Source organism: Panthera uncia (genome assembly GCF_023721935.1).
Source record: "Panthera uncia isolate 11264 chromosome A1 unlocalized genomic scaffold, Puncia_PCG_1.0 HiC_scaffold_17, whole genome shotgun sequence".
Lineage (NCBI taxonomy): Eukaryota > Metazoa > Chordata > Mammalia > Carnivora > Felidae > Panthera > Panthera uncia.
Window position 1 is genome coordinate 39,574,499 of NW_026057577.1, and position 15,910 is coordinate 39,590,408.

Consider the following 15,910-nt stretch of genomic DNA (forward strand, 5'->3'; position numbering starts at 1 on the left):
GGTCATTTCTCTCAATAAGTGACAAGGAAAGATTTCTTCTATTTCTACTCAAGTTGGGAGCTGGAGAGATTATATACACACTAATAGGAGAGGAATCTGTTCATAGCATCCCATTTTACAAAAACTCACAATTTTTAAGTAAACATGGGTCAAGGGGCAGATCTGACCATTAGTCTTAACACTAGTACCTTTAGCAACACTAATGAAAAGTGGAAGGTTCAGCTTTGGAGGAAGATAGAGTAAGAATCCATAATACTATCAACTAATCAGACCAGGAATAACATTAGATGTTAGATACCATTATTTAAAGAGGACTCAGTCACAGGTGGGAATCCACAAAGGAAGACATTTTGTTGGTCATGTTGGGAAGAGACTAAAAATAATAGAATTTGATTAAACTGTTGTTGAAGTCTTTAAAAGACCCAAGGAAAGTTCAAGGTAGCTAGGAAAGATGAGGACATATGCAGGACTATCACAAGAGAGATCAGAACGTTCTCATTTCTGGGGCTCCATAGAAAGGAGTCATGTCATTAACATAATATGCAAAGACAGATATTTTGCTTACATAAAGAGAAGAATTTTCTAACAGTACATCTGCAAATAGGAACAAAGTTATGCCCTATAAGTTCATCAGTCCAATACAATTTGCTTTTGTAGTAAAGTCTGGTTGAATGCTTGCCAGCTATTTTGTGGAGATTTGTGTGTGTTTTTTAACAACACATATAGAAAGATCACTATGGGTCAAGCAGTGTGTTGTGTAGGGAGAGGCAATACAAATGGGCAAAGATTTCATGTCAGTAAGGAGTTTGTAGACTAGTCAGAGACAATCTTTTGAAGAGTTGATTACTATGCAATGAAAAAAGACTATAATCAAGAACCATTAAAGGTTCAGTAAAAACTGAAAGGAAGACCTGACCCTTATGACCTCATTTAACATTAATTACCTCCTAAAACCCTATCTCCAAATACAGTCACACTGATGGTTAATGTTTTCACATTTGAATTTGGAGGGGACACAATTTCATCCATAGCAGCTGGGTTGCCAGAACTTTATTTTCATTTTTCATATGTGAAAATAAAATGCATGACAGCATAAACACAGAGAGAAGAAATGAAAGTATTCTATTATAAGATTCTGTGTTAAGTTAAATGATATAATACCACTTAAAGGTACACTGTGAAAAGTTAAGAATGTATATTATAAATCCTAAAGCAACACTAAATATGCCAACAATGAAGATAAAATGGAATAATGAAAAAAAATACTGTATTTGTGCAAGAGAGACAAAGAAAAGAGGTAAAGAGGAAAAACATATTGGACTAATAGAAAGCAAGTAGCAAGATGGCAGACTCAAGGTAATTGTGTTGGTTAAGGATTCTTGAGAAAAACAAAACCAACTCTGTGTGTGTGTGTGTGTGTGTGTGTGTGTGGAGAGAGAGAGAGGGACAGACAGGGAGACAGAGACAGAGAAAGAGACAGAGACAAGAGAGAAAGAAAAAGATTTATTTTAAGTAATTGGTTCATGTGATTATAGAAAGTGCGAAATTTGCAGAGTAGGTCAGCATGCTGGCGACCCAGGGGAAGTATTGATGTTGCAGCTCAATTCTAAAGGTAGTCGAGAGGCAGAACGCTCCTTCCCTAAGAGATCTCAGGCTTTTTCTCTTAAGGCCTTCAAGTGATCACAGGAGGCCCACCCACATTACAGAAAATACTATGCTTCACCCAGAGTCTACAGGTTTAGACACCTCACCAAAGAGGAAATCCCAAAGGTTAAAATATCTCTCTTTGGGGAGGCATATATAGGTAGTAAAACTATTAAAAATGCATGTGAGTGATTAACACAGAAGTCAGAATAGAGTCTGTGAGAGGGGGCTGTAGTTAGGCAGTGCCTCAGTCTGTTTGGGCTCCTATAGCAAAAATACCATAAACTGGGAGGCTTAAACAGCAAACGTTTATTTCTCACAGTTCTGGAGTCTGGCAAGTCTAAGACCAAGGCACAAGGGAGCTCTCTGGGCTCTGCCTTCATGACCTAATCACCTCCTAAAAGTCCTACCTCTTAATACCATCACATTGGGGATTAGGCTTCAACATATAAATTTACTGGGGACACAAATATTCAGTGTATAGCTGGCAATAACATGTGGGAGGCTTTTAGGATGATGTCCATTCTAGCTTGTCACTAGGATGGTGAGTACATAGATGTTGATCTTATAATAATAAATAATTTAACTACAGACAACAATAAAAACAATGAGATCTACTGATTTAAATATTGATCATAGCAGAAAAAATACCTTCACAGTGATATCTCAACTGGTGTCTGACCAAATATCTGGGCACTGTGGCCTAGCCAAGTTGACATATAAAATTAACTGTTACAGTAAGTATATCAGTTATCATATTAAATATGAATGGTCTAAACACTAATTAAAGGAAGAGATTTCAGACTGGATTTTTAAAAAATTAAGTGTGTTTATAAGAAACACACTTTAAAAATAAAAGCACAAATAGGAGAAAAATAAAAGGATTACCATGTTAACATTAGTCAAAAGAAAGCTGGAGTAGCATTATTGATATAAACAAAATAGATTTTAGAGGAAAGGCTTATTCAAAGGATGAGAGTTATATTTTATAATGATAAAATTCTCAATTAATTAAGAAGATACAAAAATCTTACATGTTTATGAAACTCAAGATTTTCAAATCAAAAATGAATATAAGTGCACGGAAAAAAAAAACAAATCCATGATTATGATCAGAGATTTCAATATCCATCTCTCAAAAATTAATAAAACAAGTAAGTAGAATATCAACAATTGTGCAGCAGAATTGAGTAATACAATCAACCATGTGGCCTGATTGACAACCACGTGACCCGAGAACACTGCCCCCAACAAGAGCAGTGTGAACCTTCTTTTCAAGTAAACAAGAAATACGTACCAAGAAAGACCACTTTCTTGTCTGTAAAACAAATTTCAATATATTTAAAAGGATTCAAGTCACAATGGTATTTGTCCTCTGACCACATCTGAATTGAATAAGAAAACAAAAAAATAAAAAAAGTCTCTGGAAAATCCCCAATATTTGGAAAATAAACATCACACCAATAAATAAGCCCTGAGTCAAAGAAGAAATCAAATGAGAAACTAAGAGCATTTTGAAGTAAATGAAAAGAAAAGAAAATAATATTATTTGTGAAAATCTCCCTAAGGCAGTAGTTAGGGTAAAATTTATATTACTAAATATGTATATTAAGGAAAAAATTACCAAGATGGAACATATCCTGTGCCTTAAAACAAGTATAAGTATATTTATCTAGCATTACTAGCGCTAGTAACACTTGATTTGAAAACATATTTTCATGACACATTTTGAATTACGATTGCCCATCTGCTGTTTTCATCTTATGCCAACTGCGTTAGACTTTACACTTAGACTTTTCATAACATCAGTGTGTCATTTGAAACACTCACCACAACACTTTGGTTTTTTCAAATGTTGGTATAAGTTAGATTGATTCTTGGGGGTAGTACGGTATGTTGCAACTAGCCCAAGTTTTCATTCAGTTCTTCAATAAACATAAGCTTAGGTGCCTCTGATTTTCCAGTTAACTATGAAGAGGAAGAGAGAAGGGTTCAAAGTAGGAACATAAGAAATGCTTGTTGAATTACTATTCCAATAAGAACAAAGCACTCTATTAGGCTTTTGGCAGAAAACATGAAAAAAAAAACCCAAAAAACTTGTTTTCTCCTTGCAAGAGGTACACAGCTTGCAAATAGCAAATTTTTGTTTCCTTACTTGTAGGTGTATTGTAGAGGCTTTGAAACTTTATTGAATGTGACCCACAGTGAACAAAATATGTTATCTCACCACCTAGAAACACACACACACACTTTTGAAGTTGCATTGTCATTTTTATTTTATTCTATTCTATTTACTCTGTTTTACTATATTTTATTGAAAAAATAGTGATGGTAACAAAATAAGTTTCACAGCCCACGAAAGGGTCACAATACGTAATTTGAAAACTTCTGTACTGTACCATCTGAGAATTAACACTTAATTTTGTCGAACATAAATCTGCGTCTGTGTATGTGTGTCTGTGTATGTGTTAGGTGCAACAATGAAAAGGAAGAGGGATATCTTCAACTCACACTGATCAGAACATTGCAAAGGAGAGTTGACCCTAAGGGCCCACGCTTAACCTGGGCCTTCACAATTTCAATTGTCAGAGCCTCTCTTCCAAATATTCCATAAGATATTGTGGACAGGATTTGCTGCCTCAAAGAGAAATGGAGAAAAGCAAATCAGTCTTTGAAAAGCCTGAGGGAAGAGGAATCAGATGAGACACTGGGGGAGCTCACCATCAGGGCCGTGCCTTCAGGACTTCTTAGTTATTTTCCTTCTTGTCTCTGAGGAATCTCATCTCTATGTTATAGCATTTTAGCTTTCCCCCTTCTCGGTAATTCCCTTTAAAGATTTTCCTTTCTCCAACCTGTTAGTAAAGAAATTCACGTACATCTGTACAGCCAGGGGAGGGATTTTAGGGACAACAAAGGATTAGGGCAAATAAAAGGGAAGCGTGGCCTGACTCAATTCCACCTGTTGGTTAGTCCTAGAGGACAGGCAGTAGCTGCTAGAAGCTGCCAACAGGGACCAGCAGGCCAGTGAGTGGGTAGCTCAGGGCAGACTTCTGAATGCCAGAGAAGAGTAAATAAATGGGCAATTAAGGAAAGAAGTAAGGTTAACAAGAAGTGAGTGCTTCCATTTTACACTAGAGTATTTGCATGTCTTCAGGGTAGGGAGATTGACACTTGAACTACACAAGGTTGAGGATTGGTCTTAATAGAAATAGCCACAAAACAGTAATTGTGCCCAAATGAAATAGACAAGAAAACTCATCTTACTGGGCATGTGGGATGGTCCTGTCAAAACGAAAACTACATCAGACAAAGTTAAATAGGCAAGGAAGGTTTTATTCAATGCAGTAATTGCAATAGGTAAGAGAGGCCAGAGCTCAGAATGAACTCAGCGGGGTTGAAAGACAAGAAGGAGGATTTTTAAGGTCTGGGTGAGTTAGTGAAAAAGTACTAGAGGAGGGTAGGGGGAAATTACAGGCCATCTGTGTTAGCTCATTGGCTTTATCTAAGGGAAAAATAAACCCATATCTTTATGACAGGAGGTAGTTTTGCAACTTGGAGAAAAGTGCTCACAAAAAGTTAGGCTCCTGCCCTTCCACAGAGATTAGGAGATAGCCTGCCTGGTGTTTCCTGGTGGCTGCATTTCAAAGGGATGGCTCCTGGGTCCTCCAGAACCCTTCCTGGGTTCTGGGTTGTAAAACTGGCAAGGGGTTTCTAAAAACAATTACATCTCAAGGCAATGGAGAAAGAACTTATGATTATAAGATTTCTAAAGTAAATGCTCTAAGATAAGGGAGGTCAGGAGCTCAGAGTCAGGTAGAAGTTTATCTAAATTTTAGTCAAGCTGAGGGGAACTTGAAGGCCATTAAGGTCATCTTAGTCCAAAGAACAGATGAGGAATTCTGTTATCCAGATCAGTGTTCAGACCAGAACATGGGTTTGTTCTTGGAGTTGCCATACAGCACCTTTCCATTTATTTAACCCCCACCTGATCAGCATAAACGGAGTATTCCGCTGGTGTCTTTTTTTTTTAAGTTTATTTATTTTTGACAGAGAGAGAGAGAGAGAGAGAGAGAGAGACAGAGCATGAGTGGGGGAGGGGCAGAGAGTGAAGGGACATAGAATCTGAAGCAGGCTCCAGGCTCTGAGCTGTCAGCAGAGACCCTGACTCGGGGCTCGAACTCACAGACTGCGAGATCATGACCTGAGCCGAAGTTGGACTCTCAACCAACTGAGCCACCCAGGCGCCCCTGGTGTCTTTTACTGTAAACAACAAGGAGCCTTCGGTCTTCATTTAAACCAAAATCGTATTTTACACTCGAGGGTTTTTACCGGTTCCTTTTTACACTCCTTCAAACAGTTTTTTAAGTCGTTTGGAACAAGAGATTTTTTTTCCCTTTCCTGGCAGCTTTTAACATTATAGCAAACCTGTGTCTGAGCAACTGCAGGTCACTGTCTCTCACAGTGGCAGATCAAGACATTTGCAAACAAGAACAAAAAAATGTGTTTTGTATTTGAAACTGGACTGGATAAACGGTATTTGATGGCTGCTGTATATAGTTTTAAATGGTTTATCCACCTTCTTGAGTTGTACTTATGGCGGGGGGGTGGGGTTGATAGAAGTTTTTAATTCCAAAGTCACAGGACTTTTTTTGTTTGTTTGTTTTGGTAACTGAGCTAAAAAAGGACTCCTTTTTGGTGGGGGCAGATGAAGGCTCCCAGGAGCCCTTTCTCTCAGAGGGAACAAATACCCTTTCCTTATTTCTTTCAGTTGAAAAATGTATGAAGAAACAGTTGCAGTCACTGAAATACTACTGAAGTTGAAAACTTGACTTTTTCTTTCTTCTTTAATAAAAAAACCACGAAAAAAACCTACTTGCCCCTCTTTGGGAGGCTGTGTGTCAGAGAACCAGGGTCACATACACCCCCCTCTTCCTGCTGAGCTGACATTGTTAGTCATTGTAGCCTATGCAGGCAAGACTGCACTCTCCTACAGACATTTCTGCTCTTATCTTCATTATTTCTCTTCTTCTGCTGGGTTGAGGTGTCTTTGCTCTTCTGCTTCTAGTTCGTGTGCAATTAGCCGTGGTGTCGTTTTTTTGGCACATAATAAACACGTTGCAGCAGGGGGAAAAATGGTAATGCTGTCCTATGGCTTCCATGAAATCCTTGAGAAGGGAAAGACTTTGTCCTCTAGCCCAGGTTTGGACTGACATTTGTGTGGTGGCTGTTCTATGGGGGGGGGGGGGGGGCGGACACAAATGTCGAGGCCTAAAGACAGGCAGTTCCATGCTCTGGTGGGATTGTGACTGGTTAACAGAATGGGCTAGACTATGAAAGTTCTGTAATTAATGGGCTGTGGAGCTAAGTTTCCTTTCTGTGGGAGAACAGTAGAACTGTAGGTTAAATCCTGTAGAGGATTTTGGTATCCCTGAAAGGTGATAACCATCTGCTTTGGACTACATTGCAAGGAGCTGGTTTTTGAAAATGTTGTTTTGAAGTAACTTGAAACAAAAGTAGGAACAGAAGCCTGACATCCAGAGGAAAAGCCCCAAGCTATAGCTTTTAGAATTAAGCCAGGGGGTGAGGCGCCTGGGTGGCTTAGCCGTTAAGCATCCGACTTCCTCCTCAAGCTCTGTGCTGAAGACTCAGACCCTGGAGCCTGTTTTGGATTCTGTGTCTGCCCCTCCCCTGCTTGTGCTCTGTCTCTCTCTCTTTTTCTCTCTCAAAAATAAAATAAAAACACTAAAAAATAATTTAGAATTAAGCCAGGGATATGATAGATGATGAGGAAGTCATAGACTAAGGAATTTCTGACGGGAATGTGATCCCTTAATCTTATTTATTCTCCTCACCCAATACTATTAGTTCAACTGGAATTTGGGGGAGTTTGGAAAAGCTAAAGCTCTTTTAGGCTTATTTCTTTCCTATGATGTTTTATTTCCTCTGGAATCCTTTCTATGCAATGGAGTCCCTCTACCTCTCTGAACTGGGGGACAAATGATTCACTTAGTAAGGTGGCCTTGTATTTTCAAAATGCTCCATGTTGGATTACAAGCATGGAGCCCACTAATTCGGTGAAAACCACCGCTTTCATATTCTAGGTGACTCAGGTCCTTCTGGAAGTTTCCAGTAGGTTGTTTTTGGCACTTACTAAAATTATTTAATAAAAAGTACATTAAGTGAGGTAAATAAAAATTTGTTCTTTCTAGCATTGTAATAATATTGAAAATTGGAATCAACCTAACTGAGCAACAAGGGAAGAATTTCTTTTTGAGAGAGAGGGAGGGAGCAAGTGAGCGAGGGGCAGAGAGAGAGGGGGAGAAAGAGAGTCCCATGAGGGGCAGAGAGAGAGGGAGAAAGAGAGAGAGAGAGAGAAACAGGGCTCACTCAAAGTAGCGCTCAAGCTCACCCGATTTTGTGGGGCTCAACCTCAATAACTGTGAGATCATGTCCTGAGCCAAACTCAGATGCTTAGCCAACTAAGCCACCCAGGTGCCCAGAAAAATATTAATATAATAAAAATCCAAATATGTGACAAAATATGGCACCAGGCCTCTAAATTCATATTCTATATGATTATATTTGAAGATCAAGAAAATGTCACAGTACATTTCTAAGTGAAAAGGACAGAAAACAATATACAGTTCTACAAAAATTTGATTTTTAACAACTTGAACAATATAATTCAATATATGTTTAACAGTTATGTCTGGGTTTTGAGATTTCATGTCTTCTTATTTCTTTTTTTAAATTTCTATTTTTCCAATTTTCTTTTTTTTTTTTTTTTAACGTTTATTTATTTTTGAGACAGAGAGAGACAGAGCATGAACAGGGGAGGGGCAGAGAGAGAGGGAGACACAGAATCTGAAACAGGCTCCAGGCTCTGAGCTGTCAGCACAGAGCCCGACGCGGGGCTTGAACTCACGGACCGCGAGATCGTGACCTGAGCCGAAGTCGGCCGCTTAACCGACTGAGCCACCCAGGCGCCCCTATTTTTCCAATTTTCTAAAGTTGACATATCTTTCCTTGTTATAAGAACAATTGTTCTTCACGCACCTGGGTGTCCCAGTTGGTTAAGTTTCCAACTTCAGTTCAGGTCAAGAGATCACGGTCCGTGGGTTCAAGCCCCTCTTCAGGCTCTGTGCTGACAGCTCAGAGCCTGGAGCCTGCTTCAGATTCTGTCTCCCTCTCTCTCTGCCCCTCCCTCACTTGTGCTCTGTGTCCCTCTCTCTCTCTCAAAAATAAATAATAAAACATTAAAAATTTTTAAAAAAGAAAAAGAACAATTGTTCTTTACAGAAAGGAAGATGAACATAGGGCATTCAGACAACAGGAGGAAACTCGGTTATGACAACATATCTTCCATGTTACAAAGCTGCGAAGGCTGTGGATTACTTTAAGAACCAGGCAGGACTCACTGCAAATGGCGTCTAGAGACCTCATTCATCACCAATGTCCTTCCTTACTCAGCTCTTTCCATGATTTGCATGCTGGCCAAAGGTACTAATTCTTGTGGAACATACTGTGCTTTTTCTGCTGTGCTCTCCCCTACCGTGATGTGTTTCTTCATGCCATTGCCCCTTTAGATTGCCTGCCACAGGCTTCCCTGTCCAGTGATCTGTTCCCACCCCCAAGTCCTCTAGGCAGCTCGGTGCTTCCTTACCCAATGCCTCCTGCTGAGGTTTGACTTTGATTTACCCTGAATATTGGGCCTCCAGGGGCTGCTCCTCCCAGCACACAATGCCTCAGTGACCTCTCTCTCTTACATAGCTATTCCACCCCCTCCTGAGGCCCTGATACCTGCTTCTTAAAAGAGGCAAGAACCACAGAGAACATGCCACGTCTCTCTTCCTTTCTCTTCTTTCCAAGGTGGGTCGAAGAAGGGGACGTGTGTGTGGTAGGGGGAGTGGGCATCTGGCATCCTGCTTTACTGCAGCTGGATCTTCCATTGTTGCAGCTCCATTCCCAAAGGAATCCAGGGAAGATGTCAGGAAGAGATGGGGTATGCTTAGCAAAAAGCGCAGGAGCTCCGATTGTCTCAGGAGCAGGCAGGGTAGGAAGCCCTGGACATTGTGCCAAGCACCTCCAACCATCTTGGGAAGTAGAGTACCCTAGGGACATTACCATGTCTCACCTATCACACCACAGCATATCGCAACTGGTTTATGTCAGTTGCCTATTCACATATGCTACAAAGCAGAGAAAAAGGCCTGATGGCATAGGGAGGATCAGGTCACCTCCCTAGGATTAGGAAGATAGGGGAGTTCAATGTGGTCCTTGCGCAGGCCTGGAAACTGCATACCATTCTCTAGCCTCAGAAAGGGATCCTCCCACAGGAGGATTTGCTCACTGATTTCTCCCTTTCTGAATGTCTAAATGAAAATAACTTCGGGGCCCCCATTAGATAGTGTGGAATGGTATTTCTCCCTGTGCACTCTCTCAGAGTGCTTCAGGAGAGCTGAGCATTCCACACCAGAAGATTCTAGCACAGCCAAGTAAGTCTGGAATATTACAATCTTTGCCTTACTCCCAAGAGACAGTCTCAGCTTCATGAGCAAGTACGGACCTGCTTCCCCTGTTGAGAAGCTCTTATTTTCTGGAAGCTTCTAGTGGTCTCATTTTCTTTGTATCCCCTCAAAGAACAAATTTGGGTTAATCTTCAGGTAAGGGGTTGCCTTTTAAAGACACTTAAAATACCTCCATACTAAAATAATATAATTATGCCCAAAGAGTAACCTCTGATTGACTTCTGTCTTCTAAGTAGTCACAGGTCGGTCACTGAGTTCTAGACTTTTATTTATGACCAGCCAATTTTGCCATTTTCCTGAGCATTTGTTCTTGGGGAAGAGTGAAATAATAGGCTTTCCAAGTGTGGTATACAGAGGTTACAGTGGGCAGGCTGGAGATGGATATTCACCCTAAAGATGGTCTTAATATCTTGAATACCTCTGCTTTAGTGATTGTACTAGAGGGGAACATCCCAAGGCAATATCTCAGAGCATCACTCTAAGGACATACGCACCAGGAGGAAAAATGACCAAATGTCATCCAGTATTCTGCTCGCTTTTGTTCTTCATCCTGATACATGGGGCATTACCCTCTGGTGAGTAATTTGGCTGGTTCTGGCATTTATGTAAAGTTGATTTGTGAGCTTTGACACTGTAATCTGAAAGAATGCTTTAGAATTATTTTGTATTTATTTGTGTAAGAGTATCATTTTACTATATCTGTATATCTGTATCTATAGAGAGAGACTATGCAGTTGGTCCACAAATAAAAGACTCCGAGCCAATGTGCAAGGGCCTTTGTTTCCCCATCTATTAGTGCAGATCATGAAACCTAATTTATGGGGACCAGGGGGCTTGGGCAATTCAAGGTAGAATGTGAAAGTGATTGGCAATATGCCCACATCTCAAAAATGCAAAACTTTTGAAAATGCTTTGCCATGAATTTCAGTAGGTCATTACCTTTTTTGTCCTCCTTTATAAAAGAGTTCTGTGGGGAGTTTTAGAGAGACCTAGCCTTAAGGACTGAAGAACTTGATTTTTTACCCATCTACCATGAAATCCTGGGCAGTAGCAACTGTCTTTCCTCTCTCTGTAAAATATGGGGATTAGGCTAAAGGCCTCTTTAAAGTTCTAACATTTCTTAATGTCTTTTCTTTTTGGCTGCCTGTTATGAATCCTCTCAAGCCCAGGTTAACCACAGGTTAATCAAAACTTTACTTGTTATACTAGACTGGCAACATATATGAGACCAGTGATTGCTTGCTACTTATCCATCAGGAGTAGAAGAGTTATTCCACATTTTTTAGGGAAAAAAATGAATGCATGTGTAAATAAAACAGTTTTGGGGTGCCTGGGTGGCTCAGTCAGTTGAGTGTCCCACCCTTGATTTTGGCTCATGATCTCACAGTCTGTAAGTTCAAGAGCTGTGTCAGGCTCTGTGCTGACAGTGTGGAGCCTGCTTGGGATTCTCTCTCTCTCTCCCTCTCTCTCTCTCTCTCTCTCTCAAAATAAATAAATCTAAAAAAATTATAAATAAAATAAAATTTTAAAAAGGTTTTCTGTTATTGCAAGCTTTCTTGGTAATAAATTAGAATTCTTTAATTCTGCCAACAGATTAAGCTATGGTTTACCAGGTATTACATTCTGCAACTATTTTCATTTATGTCTTGGTTTTAGAACCTCGACACTGGTGGCCACCACATGGAGCTGTTAAGGTAATCTTTCACTATATTCCTCAGGATTGAGATTCTAATTTGAGTTTTCTTTGGGTTTGCTGTTTTAGAATCTTACTTCAGGAAGGTCATCTGTGATGTTCTCCAAAGTCCACTCACATGAACATGGCAGGTACACTGTAGATACATGAGCCCCAAGTAGAGTGATCCATACTGGGAACCAAGATGAGATTTGGTCATTTGGACACCAGATAGCCCTCCATAGTGCCTAGAAAATGAGTACCAACAATTGCCAGGGGATAGAGGAAGTGGAGGGATTAGTTGGGTGACAGACATACAGGAGGCAGATGATGGTGGCCTGGCCATGGTGGTGGTGTTGGATAAGGAAGAAGGAAAAGAGTTTCTAAGCTCAAATATGATCCCTCTTTCTCTACTCAGCTGAAACTCTCTCCCACCTTGTATCGGAGGCACATTACCAATCTTTCTATGACACTCATAGAGCCCCTGAGACCATCTCCTCAAGTTCCAGCAAACAGAGTCACATCTTCAAGCTGCCACTGACACCAGCATTGTGACTGGATGTGGGTTTTCATCCCTGATGAGACATGTCCCTTCTTTTGTTTTTAGTTTTCCCTAAAAAATCAGGGCATTATGCTAAATGCTTTCACATTTCACAACTTCAAGAAGAGAGTTGGCTTGGGGATTTTGAGAGTGGATGAAATATGATAAATATTTTAAATTGAAGCCTATGAATGTCAGTGGAGCATTTCTTTCCAATTATGAGCTTTCAGGGTTTTTTGCCCACTTGGCCCAGAAATCTCTAAGACTTTTCCCATGTCTAATACTCTGGGAATGAAGGAGATTGACAGAGAAGCTAAATTTCACAAATACATCCACTCTTCTTTTTCCCACCATAGTGTAGCAGGCCTCTGTACCCCATTACCATCAGGAGGTCCTCACAATGAGGGTGTTGTGGTTGTCAGACAGGATAAATTTAGGTTTGGCCTCCACTGCTTTGTGAAGGGACAGCTGTAAGAGCTTTGTGTGACTGTGATAGGATGCTAACTATGTTTAGATTTTCCTAATCAAGTCCAGATGTGACCTACCTGTTTGTGTGATTCTAATGTCATTCTTTTCAAATCAATTTCAGGTGAAATGTCCATATAAGAAAGTAAACTTGAGTTGGTTCACTGGAACAGTGAACCCCTGCCCTGGTTTATATCAACCCATCTGTGGCACTAATTTTGTAACCTATGAAAACCCCTGTATCTTGTGTGTTGAGAGCATGTGAGTACTATTTGTGGGGAAAGAAGAGAAGGAAGAGAAACTTAGTCCACCACAGTTACCATGTACCTCTTCTACCAAGCGTATCAGCCTTGAAGCCAGGAATTTGCTCCAGTTTTCAGAGATAATAATCAGTCCCCAGTCATAAGAGCATGTGGTAATATAAAGCCCACTGGGGTAGAAAGCAGACTCAGTGTACTCTGTGGTGTTTCAGGGCCTTCTGTCTGAACCCTCACATTCCCATATGCCAAGTGATGGATCAAATCCCCTATGCTACATGAAGCTTTGGTTATTCCTTTGAGTCCTGAAATTCTTTGGTTTGAAATTGTGGTTTGCCGTCTCTAAGATACCTTCAATCTTTTATGTGTCTGAAACTCTGAGCTATGATGAGGTGACTGCAAGGTTTGGGTCCTTTTGCTAAGAGCCCCTGTTTAGGTTTTTGGATTTATGGGACATGATTATCAGTGATTAGACACTGAGATCTCACAAAACCACCCCTTCAGGTTTGACCTCTGTTTAAGCCAGTGCAGTTCACAGGGACTAAAATGCTCCTTATGGCATCACAATGCCAACAATCATTTTGTAATTTTATACAAGGATCAGTGTCAGGAATGTGTAAATTCCACATCATCCTGACTAATGAGGAATTGGACCAAAGTGTGAGGGTGTTAACAGAAAAAGATGAGGACTGATACGCCTTATAGATCACAAGCTCAGGCCTAACTTACTTTCTCTTTCTTTCTTTCTTTCTTTCTTTCTTTCTTTCTTTCTTTCTTTTGAGAGAGAGAGGGAGCAAGCAGGGGAGAGGGGCAGAGGGAGAGAGAGACAGAGAGACAGAGAGACAGAGAGACAGAGAGAGAGAGAGAGAGAGAGAGAGAGAATATTAAGTAGGCTTCATGCTCAGCACAGAGCCCGAAGCAGGACTTGATCCCGCGATCCTGGTATCATGACCTGAACCAAAATCAGTAGTTGGATTCTCAACCAACTGAGCCTCCCAGGAACCCCAAATAACTTATTTTCAAAGAGTTTGCAGCATAGGCCATAACATCTTCCATGGCATCTTAGAATCACGGAAGGATAACTGGATAGGAAAATCCAAAAACCTAGTTTTTGTATGTAGTCAATTCCCTTTATGCTCTGGCTCTTAGTTTCCTTAAATATAAAATAAGGATGGTAGATAAAATAATTTTAAAAAGTTTTTGTAGGTCTGACATTTTATTAATGCAATGTTGATTCTGATTCTTGCCTTTAGGAAATCTCATGGGAAGATTAGGTTTCAAAATGATGGAAAATGCTAGCTGAGTGAACTTGGATGTCAAAGAAGATACCTTTTTTTCTCTATCATGACAACCCTTCCTTGCATTTGATAGTGACAGAGACCTGCCCCTGCCGTGCTTGTATCAGATAACCAAAGGTTCCTTCCTTAGACTTCTTTCCTCATTGATGCACTGCCTTCCGTATTCTAATAAATAAACTTTTCTGAAAGTCTGATTTAACTTGGTCCTCAGATCTGTGTCTCAATTCTCAGAAATAGAACAAAATGAACATTTGAGCCAAAGGTCAAAACCAAACAGTGGGATTCATCAGCTTCTTGATACTGTGAATGGCGAAGGAATCTATATAAAGGCTCCAAGTTGTCTTCCAAGGAACACAACAGAAGTTTCTTCCATATTCCTATAGCATTTCTTAAAAAAAACAACTACTAGGAACTATGGAGCATCGTGCTCTTCCTGGCCATTCCTCTTGCCCACTTGCTGCAAACTCCTTGTTAAACAACTTCACTTTTAGACTCAGTTTTGAAACAGAGACATTTACACACATCTGGTTTGACTCTGCAAGACCCAACATTTCCACTGGTCCCACTTTTCTCCATAGAAGGTGGCCTACATCAGTGGCATCCATGAATGTTCCAGTGGTTTTTTAAAATTCTCTTGACACATTTTAACCTCTGAAACCTATTGGGACATGTTCTTCTCTGGGCTATATTTCTTCTGTGTATATATTCATTCCTAATATGGAGAGAAGATTAACATACACTAATATGCTCTCTTCCCCTCAGCCAGTTTGCTCCCTGCTGACTTGGGAAGAGCATCTCTTCTGCCTCTGAATATCCTTGTAAGACTGTGGTCCGTGTTTATCTGTTCTGTTAGCTCTTTGACCTTAACTACTATGCTAATTACAAGGTAGACACAGGGCTCCAGTAAAAAGGAAAAAATCACCTTTGGTCTAGAATATGAAAAGCAAATTGCTCTGGGGGAAATGAAATAGGCTTTATCTTTATGTATGTCCATTTCCACCGCTCTAAGTCCTAGGTCATGCAGGAGCACTGAGAACTCTGAGGAGGATCGTATTCTAATGCTATTGCCTTGATTTCATGTTCACAAATCTTTTCTTCTGTAATGATTGGCCATGAGCACCATGCAGTATATTTTTCATCTCAAACATTTTAATTTTCATCTCTACAAGTTTGATTTACCTTTCATGTTTCTAACATTTTGACATCTGGAATATAATTATAATAACTATTTTTATGAATGCTAATTCTAATATCTGTGTCAATTCTGGGATGGTTGATTTTCTTTTCATTATGGATGATATCTTAGGATATGCACATTTATGAATGAATTTATGAATGCATAATTTTATGAATTTTATCTTGTTTGACTCCAAATATTTTGATATTTCTAGAAATAGTCTTGAGTTTTGTTCTGAGACACAGATCAATTACTTGGAAACAGTCTGATCCCCTGGAATATTATTTTTAAGAGTTGTTAGGTGGGACCAGTACAGTATTCACTAAGT

General features: G+C 39.9%; 1 protein-coding gene across 1 annotated transcript; it reads left to right on the forward strand.

Moving 5' to 3' along the window:
• Positions 1-10,677: 10,677 nt before the first annotated feature.
• SPINK14 (serine peptidase inhibitor Kazal type 14 (putative)) lies at positions 10,678-14,627 on the forward strand. The gene is made up of 4 exons (XM_049648879.1): positions 10,678-10,747; positions 11,829-11,866; positions 12,975-13,111; positions 14,361-14,627. Exons 1-4 carry the CDS (start codon positions 10,678-10,680, stop codon positions 14,404-14,406), a joined length of 291 nt encoding a protein of 96 aa, XP_049504836.1. The 3' UTR covers positions 14,407-14,627.
• The last annotated feature ends 1,283 nt before the right edge of the window (positions 14,628-15,910 follow it).